The sequence below is a fragment of the Sycon ciliatum genome, chromosome 5, assembly GCF_964019385.1.
Source record: "Sycon ciliatum chromosome 5, ocSycCili1.1, whole genome shotgun sequence".
NCBI lineage: Eukaryota > Metazoa > Porifera > Calcarea > Leucosolenida > Sycettidae > Sycon > Sycon ciliatum.
The window spans coordinates 28336380-28353605 of record NC_088647.1 but is presented as its reverse complement, the minus strand read 5'-3'; the positions used below and the strand labels follow the sequence as shown (position 1 = coordinate 28353605).

The 17226-nt window shown below is 45.7% G+C and overlaps 1 protein-coding gene across 1 annotated transcript; it reads right to left on the bottom strand.

The window, feature by feature from the left end:
* Positions 1-14681: 14681 nt before the first annotated feature.
* Positions 14682-15614, bottom strand: LOC135816954 (serine/threonine-protein kinase pkn2-like). Its single transcript, XM_065330058.1, has one exon. The coding sequence runs from the start codon at positions 15612-15614 to the stop codon at positions 14682-14684; it is 933 nt and encodes a 310-aa protein (XP_065186130.1).
* Positions 15615-17226: the final 1612 nt, after the last annotated feature.

Sequence of the window (17226 nt, the reverse complement as noted above, 5' to 3'; positions counted from 1 at the left end):
GTTTTCATTCATTGAAAGATGAATAGCCGTCAAACCAGCACCATGGAGACAATTTCGGTCAGGGATTCAGTAACTTTACCTCAAACAACGTCCTTTTACATCGCCGTAAACTGAATCCGCCACAACATGGCACGTATATTATATTAGGCATTTCTCTAAATGTTAACATGCAAGCCAAGCATACAGTAAGAACACAGCTACAGTACGTCCCGGACTTGGTTGTAGCATTGATGTGTGTCCACTGTATTCCTTGCTCTGTTCTCCAGACATTCAGCACTGCACACAGTCTGAGTATGCATGGACACTAGGTAAACCCTAAAGCATATGTGCCAGAGGTACCATTTTGGAAATCATGCTAGTACTAGTATTCATTGCAAGCTTACATGTGAGACACACTTTTATACAAGAAAGTAGTGTAAGAGTAGAATGTACCCTTGTTTTTTGAACTGTAAGAGCTAATGTACTCTTGCTTTACTTGTACTCTGTGCATGCAGTGTACATCACTTTCTGTGTTCATATCAGTGTTGTCTGATGATTGTACTGACCATGAATCACAGACTAGCAACAAACTGACCATGCTCCACTGTTGTATATGTACTGGGTACTACTCTCTGCCTGTAGGTATTTAGAAAGAAGAACACGACAACCAGCTCTCCCTTACCATAACACGTCCATTGCCACGATCTGTGACTAGCACATTGCCGTAGGCATCTGTAGTGACATCATACGGTTCCTGCAGCTGACCAAAAGCGCTGCCCCGAGAACCGAACGAAGTGATATACTCTCCATCGACGGTCATCACCTATTGCAGGAATAAAAAAATTGAACATTCACACACACCACTGTGGTGACAGCAAGAGTATAGATATAACAGGAGTGTAAGAATAATACTCCAACACACAGTGCATAGCTACTATCATTATGACTGTAGTGATGATAAGGTTACTGGTGTGCAACTGTAAAAATTCAAAACCTGAGGTAAAACATGGACCTGGCACCAACATTTGATTACTATGTATGTATTTATTGTAGCACAGACACTGTTTGGCTTGTGACATGATGTATAGACATGATGTTTAAGAGTCTAACTTCACATCAGCCTATACACTCTTACACTGAAAAGGACAAGTAACAGGTGAACATGGCCAACAAGCACTTGCCTAACGTACACATTCATTTCTGATTGGATGAGTATTTTCCTGCCCGACCCTGTCCAGTGTATATTCCGATAGATGGGTTGTCAATACCAGTAAAGTCTCATGCACACTAGACATGCAAAAAAGAAACAATTATATTTCCAGATCTACATGTAGATATTGCAATTTCAGTGGATATAATTGAAGAAGGTGGCTACTCCAAATTTTGGATCTCGGCTCTTGCCAGAGAGCAACACATTTTGCAGTGCTCTCAGAGCACAGATTACAGTAACGTTCTGAAGCTCAGCTGATACAGGGGGAATTCCCCAGAACACTGCATATAGCAGAGGGTGGCATTTTTTGCAGATTTTCTGAGTCAAACCTTCCACTTGCTGATCATGGGCTCTAGACGGCAGTCATGAGTCAGTCAAGTGTCAAGTCAATCAGAATGAAGTGTAAGCACCAAAGTTTGGAACAACCACCTACAAATACCTGTCCCAACGATAATTATGAAGCTGAACTCGCTACTGCTTCCATTGCTGCTGCTGCTGTAGTAGATTACGTAGTAGTAGTAGTAGTAGTAGTAGTAGTTGTTGTTGTCGTTGTCGTTGTCGTTGTCGCTGTCGCTGTCGTTGTCGCTGTCGTTGTCGTTGTTGTTGTTGTTGTCGCTGTCGTCTCTATCGTCCTCATCGTTGTTGCCGTCGTTGTCATTGTAGTTGTTGTCGTATTCGGCATCATTGTTGACGTTGTTGCCAGATTAACATGATAACATACCTGGATGCGATGGTTGTCCTCGTCTGCAATTAACAACCTGTTGTGGTACACTGTGATGCCTCTTGGATATTGAAATTGGCCTTGACCTCTACCTCTTTTTCCAAACGCATATCTTGTCTCACCACTGCATGGCACAACCTGTACAGTACCAGTGTACATAGAAGAATATACACCTGTGAGTTGTTGTCTGATGATCGATTAAAACCGTGAAACTCGGAGTTACAGCAGAAACGCTTTTGATTCCTCTCAAGTGTGTGTGTGTTAACCTGTGACATATGTAATTCATTTGCACACAACTTATAACTAGATTTGGTGGTTGGGCTGTGACAGAGCTTTATGAAGACTTTCTAAAACACAAACATGTAGTGATGTACCGGTATGCAAATGGAACCCACATGCATATTCATACATACACGCACTCACGCACACACGCACACAAACGCACACGCACACACACACACACACACATATACACACACCAATGCTTGCACATACACGCACACACTACACTACACACACACACACACACTACACACGCACACACACACACATGCACACACACACACACGCTCGCACATACACACAGTGCACACCCACACACACAATCGTGTACACACCCTGAAGCCCCCACACACAAACACAAGCCAAATGGACCCGCCCACCCACACTCAAACGGCTCCACCCACCCACGTCACACCAATGCCCTCAACCTGCATACCAATGAGCTTGTCCTTTTACGTGCTCATTTCCAAAGCTTGAAGGGCAAGGGATTCAAAGGCATCTTCAGATGATGGATGATGGATTGGCGATCGATCCATCCAACGGCAGATAACTTATACTGAAATCGACTAACTCTGGATTGACTTCGGGAAATTATTCCACTTAGAGGCTCACCACACATGTGTGAGTGGTTTAGGACATGGTGCAGAAAAGGGTTTAACAGCACTTACCCCCCCCCCCCCCCCCCCAGTGAACGTAATACTGTAATACATGTATAGTAGATGGCAACACACGCAGTCACAATCTGGCTTCAGAGTACCCACCAACAGAACTAGCTGACACACCCATCAAACATGCACTCACCCTCCACCCCACCCCCTCCCAACACATACACACATACATGCATGCTTGCGAATGCATAATTATGTTACAATCGACTTCCACTAAAATTATCAACTGGGATTGTACTGTGTTAAGAGTATATGATTGATCTGCTGTTACATGATTGAAAACAGTCCCACAACTTGATGCTGAACAGTGATATAGGCTAGTTCTATCTTTATGTATACCACAGTACACTGTTAGTGGGTAGGAGAGGGATTTTACACAATACAACTGTACATGTACAGTGTGTACTGTCTGGTTATTACCTGAACCCGATGGTTCCCTGTATCAGTCACAGCAAGGCACTGGCCCAGTGCGCTGTGGTTTACTTGGACAACACCATATGGGTGTTGGAACTCGCCAATTCCTGATCCATGCCTTCCTATGGTGCTGAACTCTGAGAAGTCCTTGTCAGTGATCTGCAGAGGGGGCATGGAGATGGACAGGAGAAATCAAGATGATTTAGAAATGGCAAAATTAATAACTTCATCAAATTCTTTGTACCAGTTTTCGAGGAGACAAAAGTATAATCAACGCTATAAGCAGTATTAGTGCCAGAGACATTACCATGCAAGTAAACGCGTTAAGAGTTAAAAAGGGTGTGTAATTCCAGAATAGATTTTCTGCTGCGGTCATCACTTGATTTTATGGAAATAAGGGTACAAAGCGGTGAACGAGAGATCTTGGAAGCTCAGGGCCCTACTCTGCTTTTTGCCTTGATGACCTAGGCAAAAAAAAGCATAGGGATGTTATAAATTTTTCATTTCTCCTGTTTTTTCAAGACATACCTGGGATTCGAACCCGCACTATCGTCCTGCATGTATCCCCCGATACACTTCGCATACATACTAATTCTTCCAAGTTGCTTCACGTTATGATCTGGCATTTGAAAGCCCTATTTGAATATTGTGGCCCGGTGCGTAGATCCCGTTGAACTTGTGCTACTACAGTACAACGCCGACTACAAAAATATTCCCCTGTTATTTTGCACAGAACCGTCATATACATTAGCAGCATAAATTATGTGAGCATAATGTGGCATAATACATGTATGATAACTTTTAGCATAAAAATAGCATAATTCTGCAATTTTTCAGCTATGCGAAAAGCATAATTTCACGAAAATATTAGCATAATCCTTCAGGGCCTATCTGGAGGAGCGACACATTTCTACCTCCTTGCAATGTGGCTCAATCCTGTGTTCTACCTGTTATCTGCTCTATAAGCTTTTCATCGCTTTTGGTCATGAAATGTCACAAGTTGGCAGCGTGTGTGGTTCTATGTAAACTTGAGAGGGAATACATGCATGCAGGTATGTGCACGTTTTTGAGTGTTTATTCTGTGGGTGGGTGGTTGAGCGTGTGTGGGTGTATGTGCAAGTGTGTGTTTCGGTGTAAACATGTGTGGGCCAATGTATGAAGAGGAGAGAGAGTGTGTGAAATAACAGTGGTGCTGCACAACAAATACAGGTTTTGCTTGCAACATGAGCCATTAGTTAGTAAGTGCTCATCATTGCAGCAAGAAAACCATTTCAATAAAATTGTATTACAAAGAGGTATTTACTTCTGCATGGGTTATAATGTGGGTATCCAATGACAACATAGTTTGTGTAAAATGTACATGTATGTGTAATTGTATGTTGTTGATTACTCAGGGGTCGTCTGTAAACACATGTATTTACTTAGAGACGTCTAACAGGCGTTTGTGGTGGGTTCGCCTGCAAGGCGTTTCTAAAAAATACATTTCTGAGTGCATGCATACCATACCGCGTGTGTACATGTACATGATGTACTATACTGTAGTGGATATGGAAATCCGGTCACACGTCTAGCGGCCCCAGGGCGCTGGCCATGCAGCCGTGGGCAAGCAGACCACACATGCGCTGGAACGCGCTGGTCGCATCGGAACAACATGACTGTGCTGTGTTCTGTACTCACTGAGGGTGCCGGCCCCGGTTAATCGACTGGATTTCCATGTCCACGACAGTAGCACTGCTACAGCTAGTACTGGTAGGCGTTGAGATGCACTACTTTGCACTACACACGTCACAGCAGAGTAGAAAGGGACACATACACAGCCATACTCTGTACTCCCAGAAACATGCGCTTGCATGCAGTGACAGGCAGCTATCAGCAGACTTGTACTTGTAGGTGTGAAACAGGATTCTTGGGCTTGGTTTCAGGTTCAGGTGCACATGTCGCCCATGACAGTATGACTCAGGTGCACTTGCTTTACATGTACATGCGGCCCTACAAGATTTGGTTCGTTATAAACGAAAACGCTGTTGTAAATTCGTTAATATGCGAGTTCGTTATAAGTTGAGTCGACTGCACTGTATATGTGTTCATAGCATGGTGTTTATTATGAGTGGTATTATCTGCACTTTTCGGGGCCTTGCTGGGGGTGGGTGGGTTAAGAAAGAAACGCCTATTTGACGTCTCTAAGTAAATACATGAATTTACGGCCACCCCCCCCCCCCACCCGTGTGCCGCTTTTCTCTTTTGTTTCTCTGGGCCTTTTGAGGTTTTTCTGAGCAGCTGGCTTTACTGCATTGTTGATCAATTTTGCACGTAAAAGAGGCTACTGTTTACATGTAATCCTTACAACATGATTGGAACACCAAGACCATACCTGTAGTCGGTGGTTGAAAGTATCAGCAATGATCACTCGTTCATCATCTGTTACATGCACAGCTAGCGGGGAGTTGAACTTTCCACAGTTTATACCCACCTGACCAGTCGTCTGCTTGAACTGGCCATCAACCCCATGTATCTAAGTGTATTGACAAAAAGGAATGCAATTTACAAATGTTAACACAACCATGCACCCATACATAGCCCAGATCCAAACATCCATGTAGTAAACATTTGGTTGCAGTTCTATAGTGTGAATCTAGCGAAAAGTTCGTCCAAAAATGTCAGTCACACATGCACACCCAAAGCGCTGTCGGCCGGCCCATTCCACTTGCACATCACCACCACAGCCAGCACAATTTAGTTGAGATATTGACTTTTCAGACCCTCCAGATAGCTTTTTGGTCCTACATGGTGACAGAGCTCATCAGTGGAGGTTGTTTATAATGGTTGATCAAGATATAATGAGTGATTGATGTTGTATAGGGGAAAACTTTCACACCTTCACACTTTCTCTCTAGTGTGACATGCCCTAGCAAACAAAGGGGTTAGGTGATAACCGACAGTTTTAACAGATGTGACAATACAAGTGTGCAGTGTTTGGACATTCAGCACTCGTATGTATGAGTGGCTATTGGCTACTAGTAGCACCTCTCTTTGTTTGTTGATTTTGTACCAATTCTAGTACTGCAGACGACCTGAAAGCATGTCCCAGTAACGCACACTTGCACTATCTTTTATCACCTAAAGCCTCAGTGTCTTATGGCATGCCACACTTCGATGTAGAAAGCGCAGAATTGCGACTGTTTTACCCTATTATAGCATTATCTCTTCACCCGGATCACCCACTGTCACCAACCACCACTGATGAGCTCTGCTGGAGCAAAGCAGCTGCCTTCAGGGTCTGAGATATCAATATCACAATGGAAATGTCCTCGTTGCGGTGGTGATGTGTAATTGGAATGGCTCGGCCAAGAAAACATTTAGGTGTGGGGATGTCATTGGCATTCCAAGTATTTTGTGATGTACAATGATCACCTTTCTCCAGTTTGATGGTTTAGAAAACTGATCTGCAAGAGAAATGACATTCTGCTTATATCAACTTCTCAGCTCTTGTGTTCACTGGGCTTACAAGTTAACTGGATGGTGCAATAACGTAAAATTTAGAATTTTGAAGAATTCATCCAAGGGATTGTCTACTACTGTTTCAGACAGTCTTGAGCATCTTCAACCTGACCAATTGGGATCCTTATTTTTCAAAACTACAAATGCACACACAGACCATCCTGAGCAGGTCATCTATCAGAGTGACATTTACATACACACGGTAGTTGCCGGACAGCAATGTACTGTGAGTTCAGTTACCTTTATTCTGTGGTTGTTCCTGTCACAGATGATCAGGTCACCAGCTTTGTTGGATGCTAGTCCCCAAGGGCCTTTAAACTGATCTCTCCCACTGCCGTGACTACCAAATGAGTACCTTGATTTGCGGATCTGTGTGTAATCACGCTGCAATACAGGAGAGCAGTAAGAACAACAGCAATCAACACTAGGACCATAGAGGGAGAAAGTAGTGATGTCAAACCTGGCTGGGTGGTCATACACTTCATACTTCGATTTCAAATTTTCATTGACCTCATGTTTCGTATAAGGAGTAGGCCTTGACAGATTATGCTAGCATAATTTTTCGCATAATTCCTACCAAAATCGAATAATCGCATAATTCGAGGCAAATTGCATAAATTGGAATAATCCGCCTGTTCGCATCAAATTCGATACAGTTGTAAATGTTCTACAAGTACAAGTACAAGTAGATCATACTAGATGCACCAGGAAGTCGTAGGTTTACGACTCCTTTGATAACATGTCCCATCCACTACAATCAGTGACGGTCGTAGCTTGGTCGGACGGTGCGTTGACCCCGACGAACTTTTGCTACTACAGTACAACGCCCTCTACAAAAAATCCCCCTGTCATTTTGCATGCACAGAACCATCATATACACTGTACCTGTACATTAGCATAATTTGATAAGTTTTAGCATAAAAATAGCATAATCCTGCAATTTTTTCAGCAATGCGAAAAGCATAATTTCACGAAAATATTAGCATAGTCTGTCAAGGCCTAATAAGGAGTAGATGATGGGATATACATCACCCTAAGGTGAGGGAACACATTTTTTGACTAAACAACCCTACAACAATTGATCAGAATGGGCAGCGCTATCAATCCTCTAGAAGGTCTATGACAAAGCAGTTTCAAGCGTTACCATGACCACAACTCATCATTGAGGCAACAACAATGGAGTCGGCAGCGAAACGAACAAAGGAAAGGACTAAACTAATATCATTTGCAGCATAACTAGTCATATATACTCATGGTTTGGTCCTGCATAGTGAAACTCTGACTTGAACACACACCAGTGTTGTGTGTATGTAAACTATCCTCAACTAATGCATGATGACGTCATACACGTACCACTACACACCCAGTCATGCAGGGCAACAGACTGTAGGAGAAATTTGATATACCGTCGCATAAACTTGTACTTGTAAAAGTAAGCCTTTCAAAAGTAGACCAACCTTCCGTGGTGGAGATGCAGCTACTACTGCTGCTGCTGATGATGATGCTGTTGATGGTGAAGGTGACAACTGTCTGGAGGCAAGTGACTCCAGGGCAGCAAAGCGTGTATCCACGTTGGAGTTGAGTGAAGCGAGAGTTGAGGAGTGGGCACTGAGGTTAGTGTCGATGGTGGAAACTCTCTCCGTCAATGCATCCATGCCGTTCACTTTCTCTTCCACAGCTGTCACTCGGGTGATGATTGCCTGCTGTTGTGTGGCGATCGTTTGCAGTTGAGTCAGAATGTCTGCAAACTGACTCAAATAGCGATCTGCGGACTAGACAAACACGTAAAAAGTAATACCATACACAAACACACATATTCACAAACACATATATTCACACACATAAGTGGGTATACCCAGGTTTCAACAGTGCTCAACACCACAAGGGCGGAGCGTAACCACAAAGGTAAAAAAGAATGGTTCCACCAATTATATATACATACGTTGTAACGCTGCGTTTCATGCAATACGTCGTCAAGGAACTTTACTGAACTGCAAACTGAAAAGTGTGTACTACAAGGATAAGTTCAGTGCCGCTACAGGAAATCCTAGACTCCAATGGGCAGTGCTGAATCACATAACTGGAAGGAGAAAATTCCACCCCACACCGAAAGCCTCACTCTCATCTTAGTCAGATACCCTAGGCAATATCGTCCATGAAGAACACCGCGCTGCTCTTACGACCCCAGACACTCCGGCGGACGACTGTTTAGACAACTGCCTTCTCGAGTTCCAACCCGTTACAACAGCAGCAGTAATGAAGATTCTCGAACGATTGAATACCACGAAAGCATCTGGATCAGACGGCATACCAGCTTACATCTTGAAACACCATGCCGCCGAGCTGGCCAATTCCTTAATTTCCATCTTCAACCAGTCATTGTCTAGCGGAAAGATACCGTCAGCCTACAAACTAGCGTCTGTGTGTCCAGTGTTTAAGATAGGCGACCCCTACGACAGTTCCAACTATCGCCCAGTCTCGCTACTGCCCATTATCTCCAAAGTCTTGGAATCACTAGTGCTCCACCAGCTTCATGACCATCTGGACATCACACCCGGAGAAATTCCAAATGAACAGTTTGCATACAGGCGGAACCACAGTACTGAGGACCTGTTAACACTTGCCATCAATAACTGGCAGAGAAGCATGGATACCGGAGACTATGGCCGTACTGCTGCTCGATATGAGCAAAGCCTTTGACCGCGTCCACCACCAAACACTAATAGATGACCTTCACAAACTGAAGATCCGTGGAAATGCTCTTGACTGGTTCAAGTCGTATCTGTCTCACCGACAGCAACACGTAGAAGTGAACGGAACCACAAGTGACTGTAGAACCTGAAATTTTTAAACGCAAGACATATCAGCGCCAATTTCTTCAGCGCAGATTTTTTCCGCGGGAGGCACTTCAGCGCCGTACATGTTAATGTACGTACGGGCACCAATTAGCCGGCAGCCGGCATCACGCCGCATGCAGGAACTTTACAGTGCTGGTAACCTACAGGACTGCTGTCGTCAACTGATGGCATTGCCATTCCTGCCAGAAGACCAGGTCACAGCCGCCTTCGATTGGTTGGATTGAGAATGCTAATGTTCCGATGTCGCTAAGGTGCTGCCATGGAAGGGACGTCAGGACCAACAACAGTGTTGAGGGATGGCACCATCGATTTAGCCGAAAGGTGAACATCACCCACCCCAACGTATGGGTGCTGTTGGAGCAACTGAAGATAGAGGCTTCGCGTACGGAGCTTCTTGCCAGCCAGATGCAAGCTGGCCAGCGCATCCCAGTCGGGAAAGCTTCATACACTCGACTTAACGATCGAGTTCGCGTCCTGGAAGTCAGACGTGCAAATGGAGAAATCACTAATTTTGAATTTTTTCGAATGTTGGTCAACTTCATCATTTCTAATCTACGGATTCTCTTGTCATATCGCTATGCCAACTAAATAATTCAAACTATGTGAAAACAAGTTTGTCAAAGAAGCACCAAATCACCAAATTCCGCTAGCGAGAGTGAAGACGAGACCACTAATTCCGTGCGTACGATAATGCGTAAGACACTAGTACTGCGCACTATAGTACACGCGAAAGTGCCTCGCGCTGAAATGCCTTGCGCTGAAGTGGTCGCGCTGAAATGCCTCGCGCTGAAGTGGTCGCGCTGAAATGCCTCGCGCTGTAGTGGACGCGCTGTCGCGGGATGGAATCGCCCAGTGCCGCCATGGCTTACCCTTGTCCTGCCTGGTGGTTTCTCCGCCTCTGCATGCTCCATGCATAGTTCGCGCCTACCGCGCATGCCCATCCTGTAATGTAATTCTTATTACTCACTCTTCCCATGCATGCCCTGCATTGATAACTCACACCTCCTCTACATGCCCATGTGTATCCCCCACAATAAGAACAAGCTAGCCCGCGACAAAAGCATTAGTTGTCTGATGATTGCCTTAGCATTTAGCTACGTGCATGAAACGCAGCGTTACAACATATGTCGCGGGATAGCTTGTTCTTATTGTGGGAGATACGCATGGGCATGTAGAGGTGTGAGTTATCAATTATATAACTTGTGGAACCATTCTTTTTGACCTTTGTGGTTACGCTCCGCCCTTGTGGTGTTGAGCACTGGTGAAACCTGGGTATACCCACTTATGTGAATTTGTTCCTCTTTGCAGTAGAGCACTCTTTACTTCAGGTTGCTACCAAAGGAATGGACAAACCAACACGGATTGACCTGGGATATTCGCTGAAGAATATACCCATACCGCCCAACAACGCGTATACGACTAGGCTGATTGAGAAAACGGAGAGTCTGATCAAGAGGATGCGCTGGAAGGCGCACTTCTTCCTCCATGGCGACGACAACAGCACCCAACCAGCGGAGATGTTTGGATTCAAAACCAGAACATGCCCACCTCAGCTGGACGAACTAAAACCGTTCGAAGGTGATTTGCTGCGAATGGTCGGAGATATCAACTTCAGGAGGGTTACAGACGAGTTCCAAGACACGCTTAGGAAGGACATCGAGGACATGAACGGTAGTGAGCAGCTGATCATCCCAGCGGACAAAACCAGAAACTTATACAAAATGCCGAAGGACAAGTACCAGACGCTGCTCACCGAAAACGTGACTAGGCACTACCAATCAGTACCAGAGGGAGCCTGCAGTGAAATAAACACGGAGGCCAGAGAAATCGCCACAGACAGGATGGATGTCCTCGCAAAGTCAAGCGCATTTTTGGCACTCAAGGACCACAAAGAGAATTTCACTGAAGCCCTCCCATGTCGGCTCATAAACCCCGCTAAAACAGAGGTTGGCGTCATCAGCAAGGCGATTCTCGACCGCATCATCCGGGCAGTTCAGAGCCACACCAAGACCAACAACCTGTGGAAAAAACTCTGCCGAGGTGATCCAGTGGTTCAAGGGAATACAGGACAAGGAGCATTACTCGTTTGTCAGCTTCGACATAGTCGAGTTTTACCCGTCCATCTCGGAGCAGCTACTCAAAACGGCTCTGGAGTTCGCAGCCCAATTCACTCCCATTCCCCAGTGTGACATCGACGTAATTCTCCGTGCACGAAAGTCGCTGCTATTTGCCAATGGCAAGGTGTGGGCCAAGAAAGCCAGGCAGAGCCTATTCAATGTGACGATGGGAAGTTTTGATGGGGCAGAGGTGTGCCAACTAGTCGGAGCACTCCCGATCAAACGACTCGCGGATATGTATGCTCCGGCTAGTGTCGGGCTGTACCGCGACGACGGACTGGCCGTGCTCAGGACTACTACAAGAAACGAGACGGACTCCATCCGCAAGGCAATCACGAAGCTATTCAAAGACGTTGGCCTACGAATAACCATCAGCACCAACCAGAGGACAGTGGACTTCCTCGACGTCACCTTTGATCTAGCCAGCGGCCGCTACCACCCATACCGCAAACCCAATGATGCACCCAGATACATACAAACCAAGTTGATTTACCCGCCCAATAGACTCCGGAATCTACCTGCAATGATCAATAGGCGGGTGTCCGACATTTCGTGCGACGAGGAGCCATTCACCAACGCGGCACCCGAATACAGAGCTGCGCTATCTGCTAGCGGATTTCCAGAGGCCATGGTGCATTGAAGTTGAGCTACTCCTGCATGCCCAACATGTCCTACCTGATAAAGGGACACAACGAGAGGGTACTAACTACTTTTGTTTAGCAGAAAAGTTGCGCATCATCACCTTCAAGACGCCTCACACTCTGCTCAACAAGAGGTCGGAGTTGGTATCAAAGTGCAGACACCAAAAAAAGTTCTACCTCTCCACCTACTCTGCCGTGACATAGCCACCGCGCGCTACCACTATCACCGCCACATCCTCTGAATACCCGCGGCTGTTGAATGTGGACACCACAGTGTGCTTCCACCGCCACACATCACACCCCCTGCCCAGTGCCTCCATGGCTTACCCTTGTCCTGCCTGGTGGTTTCTCCGCCTCTGCATACTCCATGCATAGTTCGCGCCTCCTGCGCATGCCCAGCCAGTGATATAATTCTTATCACTCGCTCTTCCCATGCATGCCCTGCATTGATAACTCACACCTCCTCTACATGCCCATGTGTATCCCCCACAATAACAACAAACTATCCCGCGACAAAGGCATTAGTTGTCTGATGATTGCCTTGGCATTTAGCTACCTGCATGAAACGCAGACTCACAACGTATGTATAATAATTAGTGGAACCATTCTTTTTGACCTTTGTGTATTCACAAACACATATATTCACACACAAACACACGCATGGACATGCACACGCATACACACACTAACACACACATACACACATTCACACATATTCACACACAAACACACATGCACACGCATACACACGCATACACACATACAAACACACACACACACACTATGGATTCCTATGCTCTGCGTGCACCCAATTGAAGCATTTCTACCTATGGATCACAGAAAACACAAAAATCCGTGGTGTGTAGTACAACGAGACAATTTCACAAATCCGAAAGAGAGCATTCAATTATTTTGCAAGGAAGAATTCAAAATTGACGGAGTGGAGCAGTAATCTCTGTATATTGAGTAGTACTAACTGGTCATTGCTATTATGGATTTCGGGGTCTCGTCCGTAATTATCAAAAAATTAAAAACATCCGTCCTCGTGCAAAATTGTCTCTAAGACTCTAACCCACCCAGCCTGCCCCATTTTTCCCATTAATATTATGATTTTTCCCAATGCCCAGCTAGAAAATAAGAACTCCTGACCCCAGGGTCACTGACTGCACCTGTGTCAGGTACATTGTACTAGTAGCTACTGTACTAGTTTGTTTTGTTTCTGGTTTTTGTTTGTTTTTGTTTTAGTAGGTCTACCAACGGCCATGCATGTCCTACAACTACATGTTCATCATACTGGTGTTTGCGACATTACGAGTACAGTCAGTACACTGCAAAGCCAGTGCAACAACTGTATGAAAGTCACTGAAGTAAAAAAACGGTTTATGAAAATTGGACTCGGAAAAATAAAACAATTAAATTCCGCCAGCACTCCTGACCGCCCAACCCCTTTTGTATGAGGACGGATTTTTTAATATTTTAATCACGGACGACCCCTTTAATATGGCTCTGATCCACTACTTTATGTTTTCATATTATCATTCTGGATAAGGGACCTATACAAATCTATAACAACCCCCCCCCCCCCCCAGTTGATTACATAATTTCTCAATGGGCTATACTATGCACACTGCAGATGCATACTACTGCTATGTACACGTCACATAGCTGATGTCATAGGAACAGCCAGTCACCAGCCAGCATGTTATTGTGAGGCCTGTCTTTTTCAATACAATCATCTTGCACACGTCAGTGTTTTGCCTTGTTGAAGTGTAAGAGTCCAGACAGGGTGCGCCGCCTCCACTGAAATATCAGCACCCTTATCATGTGTAATATAATGTCATGCTGCACAGCCAGCTAAGACTTAGGGGGCATTCGAATTGTCTTCATCAACTGTTCGAACAAATTTTTCAGTCGAATTGTCTTGGCGATGATGACGTCCGATCAGATCAACCATCTCCACGTACTACGTGACGTAGCCATATCAAACTCTTCGGAACTAATCCACCCCTCCCATCGGATGAGGTTGTGGAGTTTCGAGGAGTTCGTTTTTCTGAAGAGGCCCATAAGACCACCTCTTCAGAAAAACGAATCTCCTGGAAAAGTCAAAGAGTGACAATTTGGCGAACGTGCCCTCAGAGTATGAGTGTGTACATAGGCAAAGCCAGGTCTAATGTATGCTCTGGTAGTTGCACCATTCAGGCATGCATCAGCCAGTATTTCCCATTTACATGTACACATTGCATGTATACCCAGCTAGGCTGTATGCTAACAGTACAGCACAGTGAGTACAAAGTCATGTTTTACTATGTGAGTACATCCATACCATAGAGTGAGGTGAGATCTGCAGTAAGTGCATGTGAACTTCAGCCGATGTTGGTCTAGATCCAGGATCATCATGCAGACACGACACGATTAGAGAATGTAGTGGGTGATCCGAGCCCAGTCGATCCAGATCTGCTTTGCGTCGGCGGCCCTCCGGAACTGATCTCCGCGTTCCATTCTCCAGCAGAACAGTAGCTTCAGTTGGGGAAGGCGGTCGTCCCACAAGCAGCGACAGCATCACCACTCCTAGAGAAAATACATCCAGTTTCTCGTCGTATGATGTTCCTACTTCAAGGCTCTCTGGCGGCATAAAATAAGGCGTACCGGGGCACCGTGTCAAAGCCGTGACGTCCGCACCTTGACTACCGTGAAGAGTGCGGGCCAAACCAACATCAGCTATCTTGGCTCGCCCTGCCGTGACCAAGATGTTACGTGGTTTCAAATCGCGGTGCAAAATGTTCTTGCCGTGCAGAAAGCGCAAGCCTTCTGCCACGTCGAGTAGATACTGAAGGCTTTGAGCGAATGGCTCTCTTGGCTCAACTCCAATTCGATCAAATAGCGAGCCGGCCATCAGTTCTACCACTATACACGGAGATTGATTGGGAGCAATGCCGATCCCGAGGAGTCGCACAATTCTTTCATGTTGCAATCGGCGCATGACGAGGCACTCAGTGCCGAATCGCTGCAGAAGAGCTGCACGCCCGACATTGCCCTGTTGAAGTAAAATACTATGTAAGACCTTCACAGCAACAGGGAGACCCTCCAACTCACTTGTATACACAGTGGCATCCGAGCCACGGCCTATCTCGGGTTTGTTCAGGTCAACTTGGACGAATCCCAGCCAAATTGAGTCTGGGACACCAAGTCTCTCTTGGAGCTGAGTCTCAAAGTTGAACCTTGCCATTGCATTATAATAGTGTAACACACAATCGTCTTGCTCTCGCCACTGTGTGTTTGATTGTGTCTGCGAGTGTTCAGCACCTTGTTATGGCGTTAGACGTACACTGCATTGACTGTGTGTGTGTGTGTGTGTGTGTGTGTGTGTGTGTGTGTGTGTGTGTGTGTGTGTGTGTGTGTGTGTGTGTGTGTGTGTATGTGTGTGTGTGTGTGTGTGTAGTCTGTAGACTACAGACTGAAGTTTAGTCCCGTTCCGCACTGGGGTATGCATTCCCGTTCTCACCTCCCTGGTTGCAGTCTACAAATACAATAATTATCATGTACAGGTGCAGACATGAAGAGCTAGCTGTCTCTCGCATCTACAGTTGGTGACCGTTTTTGATCGCAATCGGCCACTGGTACCACAAACGGCGCAGCCGAGTGCCGAAAACGCCTTGTTCGTAAGCATTTCGGAATGCGATCATCCAGTTGATCTACCCAGTGCGGTACCGCATAAAAATGATGCCATGGATCATGGACAGCTAGCACACTATAGCCTGCCTGGCTAGCTGGGGGGCCGACCACAAACTGACTGGCGAGTGGCGAGTAGGCAGATACATGTATGCCTGTGCATCTGTTGACGTCATCAAACAAAACAAATCCACAATACATGGAACGAAACCATGGAAACTGTTGGTTGCTCCCTAGTCAGATCCCTAGACTGACGATCGTGCTATCCACTGAGTCTGTCAGTGTCAGTGAACTGTCACTGACTTGGCTTGACACTCGACGCCAGTTGACGGCTTGACGACTGCCATCCAAGGCACACGCCATACCCATGGAGCCTTCGACCGGGCAAAGGTGCAAGAAAGCACCAGTCCCTGTTCAATGCACAGTCAGTGTTTTGTGCAATTTATCTCTCATCAGTTGAGCTTGAGTAGGCTGAGAAAGACTGCGCTGGAAGACCACTACATCTACTTGTCTTTCATCGTGCTCTCCAGGCCCTAACATCATCAAGGAATCAAACAAACTTTATCAGGTGTTGCGAATCCAGCGCTAATCAATCCAAAGATACCTCGCGAGTTACTAGAGAGGTTGCGTACAACGAAAATTTCGACCGTCCGAGTTCGAGTAACGAAAGTTGCTCCGAAGATCCGTCCAAACGTGACCGAAACAGAGCAGATCTACGAAAATACTTTTCGTTACCTGGAGTACTAAAATACTGGTATTTTACAACTCTCTGTCTTGACTCTTCGCACCCGCGCGGCTGCCGCCGCGCCGCGTCGACCCACTACGAAACAGTTCAAGCGCTGTGCGCAACCTCACGGTTTTCGAATATTCCTTACCTTTTTTCGTTAAAAAATATTCGTTACGGCGCTGCGAATTTCCGTTGTGCACAACCTCTCTCTTGACTTGCTTGTGTGAGGGAAGGGGCTAAAAGAGCATACAAGAGGGAGAAAACTCAAGTTTGTAAAGTGATGTTAGAGTAATTCATCTCATAGTACAGAATATGCTACATCATCAGCAAATCAAGTTCCAGTACATGTAGTCTCTTTGATGCATATTCTAGTATCATGTCAAACAAATGTTCGGCTAGGAGCAGGAGTGAGGAGAAACCAGTAAGGTGGACCTATATCAAC

What these genes read in the sequence shown, in the direction of transcription:
- LOC135816954 (XM_065330058.1), bottom strand. Translation starts at nt 15,614, where the DNA reads ATGGCAAGGTTCAACTTTGAGACTCAGCTCCAAGAGAGACTTGGTGTC.